We start from the raw sequence: 14,128 nt of genomic DNA on the forward strand, positions 1-14,128 counted from the left end.
ACTGGCTCATTGTAACGAAACTGCAGATGCCAGATAGTCTCAGGTCAAGCGAAGACCCGAGGCTACCATGGCAAACAATCGCCGCCGTCGCCGCGATCGTAATAAAGCACCGACCGCGGTTATTAGCAATATGCAACAACCCCCACCTCTGTATGAAGAGGACTCTTCAAACATCCTTTATACTAGTCTTCCATAAAGAAGATGCCTTTTGCATTATGCTGAAATATAACAAAATAACCAAATCTGGCAAAAGAGTGGTTTCTCAAATCCACTCCAATGTCGTAGCAAAAACTAATTATTTGTGTTTCTATCCCTTTTAAGGTAAAATAATTTACATTCAAGAGTGGAATAATGTTGAAGTCCAGCAGCTGTTTGTGCCTATTATGGTTCTCTGCAGCAATACTTAGTATTAGCAATGGTCAGAGATATAAAAGAGCAAAATCGCCACTTTTGAAGAACAGGCCTTTTATTGCCATTTGGAATGCTCCGACACAGCAGTGTAAACTACGATATAAAATTGACTTGGATCTCAGTGTCTTTGACATAGTTGCAAACCCCAATGAAACCTTAAGTGGTCAAAATGTAACAATATTTTATCACACGCATCTGGGTTATTACCCCTATGTTACTGATGATGGGGAGTCTGTACATGGTGGTGTGCCACAAAATGTTAGCTTCAAAGAGCACTTTACTAAGGCCACACAAGATATTATTAATCGTATACCCACTAAAGATTTCCAAGGGCTTGGAGTTATTGACTGGGAAAACTGGAGACCACAGTGGGATAGAAACTGGGGAAGTAAAAACATCTACAGAGAAAAATCAATGTTGTTGGTACAGGATCAACATCCTGACTGGCCTCAAGACTTGATAAGAAAACAGGCCAAGGAAGAATTTGACTCTGCTGCAAGAAATTTTATGAGAGACTCTGTTCTTCTAGCTCGGGAGGTTAGACCGCAAGGTCTTTGGGGCTACTATTTGTTTCCTGACTGTTACAATTACGATTATAAGAAGGATCCTCAATCTTATACAGGAAAATGCCCAACGATTGAAATGAAGCGCAATGACTACATACAGTGGATGTGGGAATACAGCAGTGCTCTTTTCCCATCCATCTATTTAGAGCATTTCCTTCAGTCAAGTTCAAATGCCCGTAAATTTGTCCATCATCGTCTTAAAGAAGCAACACGAGTTGGATCCATGTCAAAAACACCTTATGAAGTGCCAATTTATGCATATGCAAGACCTTTCTACTCACTAACACTTCATACTTTATCTCAGGTAAGTCGATATCTCTTGATGCTTTGGTGAATAACACATCAGCCTTCTCACTCCTATAATCCGCTTACAAATTTGTGGATCATCGTCTTATCTTGGTGTTTTGTTGTTTACACAGTGTTTTCCAATGTGTTTTTCCAGTCATTTTTTTCCATAATGAACTCTATAAGGAAATACCTGAAGAATATGGCTGTTCCAGAGCATATTGCATAATATTACATAAATTACAGAGAAACATTGCAGTGTATGTAAGGATATTCATAATTTTATTTAATAACCAGTATCATCTGGCTGCAAGATTTTTAACAGAATATATGGTGGTAAATGTCCCCATTCAGACAACAGAAATATATTATATCAGTATTAGGGATGAGTGAACCCTATTAAGTTAAAAAACCTGAGGAATCTGAGTACCGGACCCAAAGCTCAAATAGTAACACACGTTATCGGTGACTCCATCGGCATTTAAATTAGTGTGGGATGCACGTGCCAGCTCTTACCAGCATGCACCGCCATTTTGGTGAGGATTGTCGCTCCCAATAAGGTCACCAAAAACACTGATGCTCCCTCAAAATGGCCACCGCCTAGTGCCATCACTGATTGCGGATGTTATTAGCAGTGGTGGGGTCGGTGTTGAGGTGGGGTCAGTATGGGCCCGAACTTGGTGGTTAGGAACTACTCAACATTAATAAGTATCTGCATGCAAAGCCAGTTGTACTGTCTGAATGCTGTCTTTCAATGGGGGGGCAAAAGGTGAGGTCTCACTACTCCCTCAACCTTTGACACAACTACACTCCCTTTTCACATCACAATGAGGGAACTAAATATTAGGACATGAATAGGCAACAGTGGTTGCAGGGAAGAGGACTTCAGAACCAGTGGTAGGTAGAGAGTGTGGAGAGGACGATTGCCAACGCCATTAACCATTTAGCTTCCATGGTCAATAGAGCCAGATGCATCTAAATAGTTTGATTGGGAGGGGCTCTTTAAGATATGCCAATGTCTCTATCCTCACACAGTACGTAATCTTCGGGTGCATTTCTCCTATCAATCCCCCACATGTAATGACAGTGTAGACTCCTATATATTGATTATATCCACTATATATTGATTCTATTACACCATCAGTTATATAATAATTTACCAAAAATTAAAAAGTTCACAAACATTACACCATATTAAAATAAACACAGAATTCCAAATCCATACACAGCTACATTGCACATAACCTAACAACTGGGAAGGGACATATCTCTCCAGCTCAGTAGCTGATCCAGTGTTTATATAATGTATTCAAAAACTATGATACCCTATGCTGGTCAGTGCTTCCAATATCTATCCACTATAATAGTGATAATAGTGATGACCATATACAAAATGTAAACACTCAATATACCCATATCTGGATCCTGATGACTACCGTCACCATGTTAGATAATGTGCTACTGGCACACCCAGGGCTAGAGAGAGAGACGCGGCTCAGTGAGAAACGGCTGTCACCTTTCACCCCCTGATGCTTCATCCCTCCTGTGGCAGTCTGCATGTGTTTTAATGCTAGGACAATAAAGAGAAGAATTTTATTTGGTTAATACCATATCACAATTCTGCACTGTTTCTGCCTTTTATCTCCCTCTGGTGGCAATTATACAGATTGCTTGCTGTCATAATTCTGCATTCTGACTCTCTCTGGTGGTGAGTATGCAGATAGTTTGTTAAACTCTCTCTGGTGGCTGGTGCTCTACACTGCAGCCCTATCCTGCAACTTCCTCCAGAGGTCAAGTGATCTACTATGTGGGATGGGTTATTGTTGGTGATTAGAGATGAGCGAGCACTAAAATGCTCGGGTGCTCATTATTCGAGACAAACTTTTCCCGTTATTCGAGTGCTCGTCTCGAATAACGAGCCCCATTGAAGTCAATGGGAGACCCGAGCATTTTTCAAGAGGACCAAGGGTCTGCACAGGGAAGCTTGGCCAAACACCTGGAAACCTCAGAAAATTATGGAAACACCACCGAAATGGACAGGAAACAGCAGGGGCAGCATGCATGGATGCCTCTGAGGCTGCTTAATCGCACCATTAGGCCAAAATTATGGGCAACAGCATGGCGATGACAGAGTGACCTAATGAGGCTAGATAGCATCTAAAACATCCAATAATTGACCCTGACACTATAGAAGACGGCATGCAGGGGCAGCAGCAGCAGCGGCAGGCTAGAGAGTTGCATGGCGACATACCCTAAATGGACTCAGGCTTCAAACCAATTTAAAAAATTTATTTTGGCGAGGATAACGTATAGCACTGTATGTATCAGTATCTTGCCTGGTTAAGGTGGCAGAGAGGAACCAAAGGAGGTGAGCAAGAAGCGCTGAAATGATTTCCTATGTGAACAAAAGGTTGATGGTATATTTAGTCGATAACACAGCATGGTGGCGACATAGTGACCAAGTTCCATAACGTATCTGGTGAAACATCCGAAAAATGAACCTGACACAGCCGTTTGATAAGGGGACGACATGTGGAGGCAGCCATGGAGACAACTTCCATGATTAAGAGTGACAGTATGGGGCATCCATATTGCTTCTATGATTGAAACTTTAGGTCTCCAGCATGGCGGCGACAGATGGGCCGAGTTCCACTATGTATCTGGTGAAACACCTGAAAATTCTGCCTGACACAGCTCGTTTGATAAGGGGATGATGTGCTGTATATCCTCTCGCGCTCCAGCGTCTGGGGGGTATAAACAGTTGAAAGTTGCGCATGGAGACATTGGTGGACGCTGTGGAGGATCGTGGAGGCAAAATGGACAGGAAACAGCAGGGGCAGTATGCATGGATGCCTCTGAGGCTGCCTAATCTTGGGATGGGGCTGGTGGTCCGCTGCCAGGCGAGCTTTCTCCTGTCCAAGCCCCTGCCTCTCGTCTCCTCCCCACCCAAAAGGGACCTGGGGGCCAGAAGCGTTTGCTTTGAAAAAATTATAATTTTCAAAGCAGGCGGGGGCTACAAACTAAGCACTTCTAAGAACCTTTTGTATAAGATCAAGTGTAGTACTGTTCTTATAAGTAATTGGATTGGTTATGGCGGTTATTCAGGTTGAGCTTCTTTCACCTGGTGGAGAATGGAAATCCTGAGAAATCCAGGCTTTATTCATCTTGATAAGCGTCAGCCTGTCAACGCTGTTAGTCGACAGGCATGTACGCTTATCGGTGATGATGCCACCAGCTGCATTGAAAACCCGCTCAGACAACACGCTAGTGGCAGGGCAGGCAAGAACCTCCAAGCGTACAGCGCCAGTTCGTGCCACATGTCCAGCTTTGAAACCCAGTAGTTGTAGGGAGCTGTGTGATCATTTAGGACGATGGTATGGTCAGCTACGTACTCCCTCACCATCTTTCTGTAAAGATCAGCCCTACTCTGCCGAGACTGGGGACAGGTGACAGTGTCTTGCTGGGGTGACATAAAACTGGCAAAGGCTTTGTAAAGCGTACCCCTGCCAGGACAAGCTGCCTGCTCGCCTACTCTCCCTCGCTACTTGTCCTGCAGAAGTACGCCCTCTGCCGCTAGCGCTGTCAGAAGGGAAATACTGTTTCAGCTTGTGCACCAGGGACTGCTGGTATTCATGCATTCTCACACTCCTTTCCTCTCCAGGGATGAGAGTGGAAAGATTTTGCTTGTAACGTGGGTCCAGGAGAGTGAATACCCAGTAATCGGTGCTGGAATAAATTCTTTGAACGTGAGGGTCACGGGATAGGCAGCCTAGCATGAAATCTGCCATATGCGCCAGAGTCCCAACGCGCAAGAATTCACTCCCCTCACTGGCCTGACTGTCCATTTCCTCCTCCTCCAACTCCTCCAACTCCTCTTCTTCTGCCCATACACGCTGAACAGTGAAGGACTGAGCTCCCCTCTTCTGTCTCGCCAACATTCTCCTCCTCTTCCTCCTCATCCTCCTCCACCTCCTCCAATATGCGCTTAGAAACAGACCTGAGGGTGCTTCGGCTATCAACAAGGGAATCTTCTACCCCCGTCTCTTGTGACGAGCGCAAAGCTTCCGACTTCATGCTGACCAGAGAGTTTTTCAACAGGCCAAGCAGTGGGATGGTGAGGCTGATGATGGCGGCATCGCCACTGACCATCTCTGTTGACTCCTCAAAGTTACTCAGCACCTGATAGATATCAGACATCCACGTCCACTATTCATTGTAGACTTGAGGAAGCTGACTGACCTGATTACCAGTTCTGGTGGAAGTTGACATCTGGCAGTCTACAATCGCTCTGCGCTGCTGGTAAACTCTGGATAACATGGTTAATGTTGAATTCCACCTTAGGTGTTTGAGATGGATATGTGTAGAGCTAAATAGCCCAGCCACAAGCAAAGAAAAAAAAATATTCTAGCCCTAACAAGAGCTGTTGGGTTCTTGTAGACTCACTCCTGCCTAACAGTAAGCTAATATAACACCCTAACGCTATCCCTGCAGCAGCTCTCTCCCTAACGGCATCCAGACAGAGAATGATGCGAGCAGCGCGGGCAGGGCCTAGTATATTCCAGGGTCACCTGATCAGGCCAGCCAACCACTGCTATCGACGTGTAAATGTACCACGTCATGCTGGGTGGAGTGCAGAGTCTCCTGGCTTGTGATTGGCACTGTTTCTGGCCGCCAAAAATAAAAATGGCGGGAGATGCCATTTTCTCGAGCTGGCGAAATATACGTCTGAGCAACGAGCAGTTTCGAGTATGCTAATGCTCGAACGAGCATCAAGCTCGGATGAGTATGTTCGCTCATCTCTATTGGTGATATATTCCTCTACAGGGGCCATTTTGAGCAAGAGAACAAAACAGATGCCATTATTACAGGGGGGGGGGGGGGGTATATTGCCCACTCAGAAGCTATAGAGTTAAATGTTTTAATTCAGCTATTTTTCTTATTTAAACTGTTGTTTGCCTTTCACAGTATCCTTGGCATTTCTTAGTGTCCTTAAGGCCTCTGATTTCTTGGTTTCTTGCTTTGGTTATGAAGAAGCTTCTGGAGCCATTCTGTAGATAAGCATGGCTGTAAACAAGGCCTATTCATTTTTCCAAGAATGTGCTGGTAAAATCATAATGGCCAATAGAATCTAAGTGCCTTATCTCCTTTCATACAACACCGCAAATGCTGATTTCTCTGTATTAAAATACAGCTGTGGCTTTTTGAAATAGAGTGGGATTTGATTGCATCTAAAGACCGGACTGTGTCTTTGTTTTTCTCTGTCATCTCGCTGCCGGCAGGGTTAATTAGGACTCACCTTACAAAAGTCAAGAGGGCTGTTGGGGCCCTGCATAAAAATCCCTATCAGTTATACATGTGTTTCCTGAGCCATTTGTATTTGCTTGAGTATTAGGCCTCTAGCTGGTGCTCCGGCCCTCTGCCTGCTCCATGCTATCTCCCAGACCTAGTGTTTAGGACCACTACCCTGTAACCTGTCCCTGGATTCGACTCTGGACTCTGCCTTGTCATCTGCCTGTCGCTGGCCCTGGACTTGAATGAGCCAATACATGCTTTTACTTCCTGCCGCTTCCCTACAAGCAGGCCCCTGGCAGCAAAATCCATCTTGCTTTGCGGCGGGCTCTGGTGAAGATCGGGGGGCTTGTAGGCTCCACAAGCTAGCAGTGCTTAGGGAAGCTGGCAAAGCGGAATTACATGGTTAGTTGCTGCCGGGACATGCCGCTTTTTCCTTCATACTACATTGATGAATCTTGTATTGTTTTTTTTGTGTTAAAGCTAAGCACCAATTAATTGTTATTTAGTAATTTCACGGTACTGGGTCATCACATAAAAGACAAGTTTGTGCCCCTCTTTTTTCTGCCTCATTGACAAAGTGTCCATAAAGCTGCAATGACAAAAAAATATGTAGGTAATGGTTCTAGGACTGCAATGAAACAAAATAGCAAACAAAAAATGGCTTAATGGAACCTGTCAGTATATATTACCCCAGCATCAGTATTCAGGTATGAAATTAAATGTGACGTGACCTTTTAGGCGAAGCAACCTGCACCTCAATTTTGACACAATTGGGCACATTTACTGAGGGCTTTGCGCCGAACTTTTGTCGGACTGTGCACGTTCTTCTAGGCTAAAATGCCCTGCACAGGTATTTAAGTGACTGTGTCACAAACGATCCTTTTGTGGCACAGCTGCGCTGGCCTCCATGCGACACAAATTAGGGGCGTGCTGCTGGTCGGTCTGACTGATTCGGACAGAGTGGCGTATTTAACTTTAACACGCCATATGTTAAAGGTGCACCACAAAAAAGATGGTAAACTCTGTTGGGCCAGTGCAGGGAAGAGACAGATTCATGATTTCTTGTCCACGATCTTAGTGAATCGCCACTCCCAGCATTATTCACGGAAATAGCAGTTTTAGTGCAGTTTCCGACTTCCATATTTTGCCCCAATATGTGTCCAGAATGCAGAGAATCTTTACTTAGTGGAAGTAGCCATTAAGAATAGAATTATGGTGCACCATCAGCGCGGCCAAGTGGTTCGTGCATCCTCTCTTTGTTCATTTCAATTCTTCTGCAGCTATGATTGAAAGAACCCTGCGAAAGTAGACAAGAGAAGGTGCAACAAACCTTGCCGCAAAGCCCATGGTACTCTTGATTGAAATTTGCTTATCCAGGGGTGTAACAAAGAGAGGCTGAGCCCCATAGCAGACTTCTACATGGGGCCCCACTTCCCCTTAAAAAAATATGTATACATATTTGTACACACACAGGTGTATACAATCACATTTAGACATTATATACACATTTATATACTTATATACACACAAAGTTCTATACTCATAAATATATTCATACACTTTTACACACACAAATATATATATATATATATATATATATATACACTCATACGAACACATTTATGCACTCATACAACACATGCTCATAACATAAGCACTCTTGCTGTATGTACACAATGGGGCACATTTACTAAAGGTCCGTGGACCGCATTTTCATCGGGTTTTCTGACTTTTTCCGTTGTGCACCGCATTTAACTGGGGTTTTAGGAGCGGGACACATGCAGGATATCGGGCGCAGGATCTTTGTGGATCGCGGCAGATGTGCATTCTATTAATTTACATACTTTGCATTTCTGCAAACAAGAAGGTCCTTCGACCTATGTGAATAATGATATTGTTAAAATTTAACTTTTATTAATCATTTATTTAAACCATGAAGGATATTTTCCCAGTGTGTAAAGACAAACAAAAAATATATTAAAAGTAGGAATGGTGGAAAAAGAAATTAGATTTCTCTTCTGAGCAAGGAGGAGAATGTGAGGAATTTTAGATGGATTAACGTTTAACGTATGGAATAGGGAGTTTAGAACCCACAGGTGAGTATTAAAGGGTTGACAGTGCTACATTCACTCTTTTCTGTATAGTTTGGGGCTGCACAATAAAAAATTTTGGTAGCAAATCTTGACCACATTTGCACCAGGGTAGATATAAACTGTTGTGAGTGTTCAACCACACTCACACTTTGAGGTGCTTAAACCATGTAGGCTCACGGGATACAGTCAAAATTACACTTGCTAGATGTTTATTGCATGTTTAAATAGGCGTGGTTGCCTGCGGTGACCTCAAAGTGGGTCCGCGCTAGCCACTAACTTTCTTTATTACAAACACACTTTGAGTTCGCTCCCTTTGATGTTTTCCAATTGCTCATTCATTCACCATTACACTCACACTCCTATTTCTGCTAACATTGCTGTCATTCAATGCCTCGGTTTTCTGGCATTGTTGGCACTATCTAATCCTTGAACACCACTCAATCTAAAATTAGCACACATTCAAACAGCCCACCCGACATGTTTCGCCATGAGATGGCGTCTTCAGGGGGTAACGGGGCTGATCTCAGATCTGTGAGTGTAATGGTGAATGAATGAACATTGTGCACATCTAGCATCTATTCGTTAACGTCCGAATCACCCACCTGCTAAATAAATCGCGCCTGTCTCTTTAAGACACATGCGCGATTTATATGCGGAGCGACGCAGCGTCTTTCTGGCAGCTGCGTCGCTCCGTTCCAATCAGCGACACAGGCGTAATAACGTCACGCCGCCTGTGTTGCTGTGCGGAGCCGCGGCTCACAGGAGAGCCGTGTGAAGACCGGAGCCGCGCCGAGGGAGCAGCTGCCTGCAGGTGAGTATGATTTTTATTATTTTTCATGTACTTTTATTAATTAAATGTGGCTAATAAGGGGGAGTGGGGAGGTGTCATTACCGTGGGAGGGGGGAAGTACTGTATACATTATATGTATATGAATAAAGTCCTTCTGATGGAAGAGATTGTCATCTATAAGGTACTAGATGCCACTAATGACTCTCAGAACCTGTAGTCACACAGTGTCAGGGAGCTGCCTGTGGCGATGTTAGTTGTTAGTAAAGTTTTCAGCATTTACTTAACAGGGAGCGGGGGCAGCATTTTAATATTCGCCTCAGGCAGCAAATATGCTAGAATCGGCCCTGTACCCTGGTGCAAATGTGGTCAAGATTTGCTACCAAATTTTTTTATTGTGCAGCCCCAAACTATACATAAAATAGTGAATGTAGCACTGTCAACCGTTTAATACTCACCTGTGGGTTCTAAACTCCCTATTCCTCACATTCTCCTCCTTGCTCAGAAGAGAAATCTAATTTCTTTTTCCACCAATTCTACTTTTAATATATTTTTTGTTTGTCTTTACACACTGGGAAAATATCCCTCATGGTTTAAATAAATGATTAATAAAAGTTAAATTTTAACAATATCATTATTCACCTAGGTCGAAGGACCTTCTTGTTTGCAGAAATGCAAAGTATGTAAATTAATAGTAACACTTAGGGCCAGACCACACATGTGGCCCTAAGTGTATCTAATCACCTTAGATGTGCATTCTGGTGGACATTCCGGATCGGGGATCGCGACTCGGACGGGTAAGTAAATGTGCCCCATAGTGTATATACATCATATACAGTATATATATATGTATACAGTTTATACACACCATATACACACATATTGCAGTAATTACAGAATATACACTATGTACATGTCTACACGAGCATAAGGCATATTTACACACAGCTGATATACGCACATATATACACCATATACACACATACAGCATACACACACACAGTTATACTGCATATTCTTACATACAGCATAAAAAAGCATCAGATATACATTCGTACAGCAGATACACATACACCTATATCTATACACTTATGTTTATACTCTCTTTCAGTTTTCATATCCTAGGGGGGTGTAAGAGGCTACAAATATGATTTGATGCAGCCCAGTAGCTGCAGACCACATGGGGGAAATAGACGGTAGAGCATGGAGATAAAAGATTCCTAGTCCTGCTATCACCTCCTTCTCCGACATTTCTCATCTGAGCCGCCCTCTCAGCTGTGTACTGTTATAACATATTATGATGTACAATGTGTAGCATAATGGGGCACATTTACTTCCTTGGAGTTCACAAAAAGTGCGTTGTCCGATGATAATGCACATCTGCCGCGATTCACTAAGATCGTGCGCCCGATATCCTGCATGTGCCACTTCCCCGCTCAGGTCTGACGGAGTTCATCTTCTTCTTCCTGGTGCGTGTAAGTGCATTATCTTGCGACACAATTTGAATCTTAAATCTCGTGTTCACTCCAAATCAGTCGGATTGTCCGATGGCACCCCCACCTGCTTTCTGTTGCATGAATGCCAACACAGCCACACCACAATCCAATTGTATGCAACACAATCCCAGCATTAACCCCCTGTTAAATACCTGTAGAAGGTCCGCAAATCCTGAAAACGGTGCAGAGTCCGATTAAAGTGAGCAACGCTACCCTTAGTAAATAAGCCCCAATATGTATACGATGGTGCAAATGCTACATTCCTTAGGATACCAGGTCAGGTGGCCGGGTCCCTTGACACTGCAGGCCCCATAGCAGCTGCTATGGCTGCTACCTATGTAGTTATGCCCTGTGCGTATCATTACTTTTATAGGTTTTATAGCGAATTTATAAAGCTTTGTTACATTTTTATAACGTTCATTTAAAATTCAAATGTAGAGGAAAAATTTACTTTTTATCACTTCTGTGTTAAATGGGTGATACGCTGACATTTTCATTTATTTTGGGAACTGTAGAACCTTGTGATATCCTATTTTTATTGCTAGCAAATTTAAAAATGCATGTGTAAATCCATTCAATGGTATGAAATCCTACATACATTTAGACAGAATCGTTTTTTTAAGTAAAAATTAATCACCTCAGGTGTTGTACACTCAGATTCAGTACCATTACATTGTACACCAATTTACTTTACATCTAATCAGTTGTTTATATTGTACTATAATGTGAATATTTTACATGCCATTTTTTGGTTGTTGTAGATTGACTTGGTGCATACAATTGGAGAAAGTGCGGCAATGGGCGCCGCTGGTGTAGTACTGTGGGGAGGCAGTGAGTACTCCAGTACGCCGGTAAGATCACTCATTACAAAACCAAAAAATTTGGTTTCTTTCTTCTTTTTCTTTCTTCTTACCATACTGTTTGCTTTTCCAGGATAGCTGCAATTTAGTGAAAAACTACATTGATGGAGCATTTGGACGCTATATAGTAAATGTGACAAAGGCTGCTAAACTTTGCAGTAAGGTCTTATGTAACAAAAATGGGAGGTGCGTCAGGAAGAATGAAAACTCAGCGACATACCTATACTTGAATCCAGCTAATTTTGAGATCAAATCCCATGGATCTGGTAGAGGGCATTATGTCACTGGATATCATGGAAAAGAAGATGTGAAATATATGAAGAAGAAGTTTCAGTGTCAGTGCTTTGAAGGTTGGACCGGAAAGTTCTGTGAGCTCCCACAACTTGAGGAAATGCATTGGAGATCACACATCTCAAATAATGGGTCAGAGTTATCATTCCATTCTGTAAGCTTCTTGATGTATGCTCTAATTCAAATTATTATAATACTCAATTCTTAAATTTAAAGCATAACTTGCCTTTCAACAAACTGCAAAAATAAGTAGTCCAATGTGTGTACATAAAGAATGACACTGTTTCTGGCTATTACGTGTCATTATGTGCTTGTTTCAGTTGTCTCATAGATGCTGGGTGAAGACATAGCATTAGTGAGATTCAGTCCATCTTGCTAACAAGCAAATTAAAGAGGTGTTCCCATTTCAACAAATTAATTATTTGTAAGATGAAAAATCATACAACTTTTTAATATACGGTACTTTCTGTATCAATTCCTCACGTTTTTCTAGATCTCTGCTTGCTGTCATTCTATGGAAAGCTTCTTTGTTTATTTCCAATGGACAGAAATCTGACTATAATCACACAGGTGCACGGCTCGTTATATCACACAGCTCTGATTACTCTCTGTTATACTAACGATATACGCACCTGTGTGACCATGGTCAGATTTCTGTCCACTGGAAATAAACAATGAATCTTTTTGTAGAATAAAGAAGCAGAGATCCAGAAAACCATGAGGAATTGATACAGAAAGTATATTGAAAATTGTATGATTTTTCATCATACAAACAATAACATTAATTTACTGAAATGGGAACACCCCTTTAAGTGAGTGAAGAATGTAGCACTTTGCTCTAAGACGATATCTTCCAAAGTTTCATGTATTGACTTATACTATTGAGTTATTATTTATGCAACGATTGATGAAAATGTAGTGATCATTTATTTATTTAATACTTTATTGTTCATATTTCATATACCGTAATTGCACAAAATGACACTTCTATAATACTTTTACATAATATATTATGTGACTTCATGCCATTATGCCAATATAAAATAATTATATGTAAGCAAAGTTACAATTACTGAATGGAAAATGAACTTTTATATCTATATATCTTAAAGATTTTTGACATACAAATGTTCAAGCAGTACATCTTTGAGTTGAAAATATCTGCATACAGTACTTTATACACAATGTTCTAAGCTATATCAGTAAAGTTTTACAAAAGTATATTATGGTTTTCTTTTACAGTTTACTTTTGAATGGAAAATTTAAATATGTTATGTTTTTGTTTTAAAATATAAAAGTCATAAATGTGTATGTGCATGCCCACAGGAGAAAATATAAAAGATTTCTTAAACATTAAGCAGTGCATAGTGATATGACCTTTTATTACTTTTTATTAAAATTTTCACATGTGGCAAATGATAAAAGGATTTCCAATTTGGACATTTTTTAACTTTTCAGTGGAAGAAACATTTTAATATTTTGGAACATGTTTATTATTATGTTTAATTATTTATAATTCCTATTTAGGAAAAAAGGGGGGTTTGAACCATTAGGGGCTTTATCACTCAACAACATACAGGCAGTCCCCGGGTTACATTCAAGATAGGGTCTGTAGGTTTGTTCTTAAGTTGAATTTGTATATAAGTCGGAACTGTATATTTTATCATTGCAATCCCAGCCAGAACTTTTTTGGTCTCTGTGACAATTGGATTTTAAAAATGTTGGGTTGTCATAAGAATCAGGATTAATACTAAAGCTTCATTACAGACACATGTGATAACTGTTATAGCTGATTATTGTAGCCTAGGACTAAAGTACAATAAATTACCAATATCCAGAGGTCCGTTTGTAACTAGGGGTCATTTGTAAGTCGAGTGTTCTTAAGTAGGGGACCGCCTGTACTGTAATACAAATATATTGCAGTATTTTGTATATATCACAATGTGTAATATATCTAATATAGCAGATCGTTCTTTGACAACCATTATGCCTGATCACTCATAAAATATTATGCAATACAAATATATCAGTTGTAAGGCAGTGGCTG

At 41.4% G+C, this 14,128-nt stretch overlaps 1 protein-coding gene across 1 annotated transcript in view; it reads left to right on the forward strand.

Annotated features, from left to right (window-relative positions):
* HYAL4 (hyaluronidase 4) overlaps positions 1-13,299 on the forward strand; it is a 33,260-nt gene extending 19,961 nt beyond the window's left edge. The window contains exons 2-4 of the mRNA XM_072147024.1: positions 322-1,281; positions 11,692-11,781; positions 11,864-13,299. Of these exons, the coding sequence (XP_072003125.1) occupies positions 352-1,281; positions 11,692-11,781; positions 11,864-12,289 (1,446 nt within the window). The 5' untranslated portion in view covers positions 322-351 and the 3' untranslated portion in view covers positions 12,290-13,299. The remainder of the gene's footprint in view (positions 1-321; positions 1,282-11,691; positions 11,782-11,863) is intronic.
* Positions 13,300-14,128: the final 829 nt, after the last annotated feature.

The sequence above is a fragment of the Engystomops pustulosus genome, chromosome 4 (genome assembly GCF_040894005.1).
Source record: "Engystomops pustulosus chromosome 4, aEngPut4.maternal, whole genome shotgun sequence".
Lineage (NCBI taxonomy): Eukaryota > Metazoa > Chordata > Amphibia > Anura > Leptodactylidae > Engystomops > Engystomops pustulosus.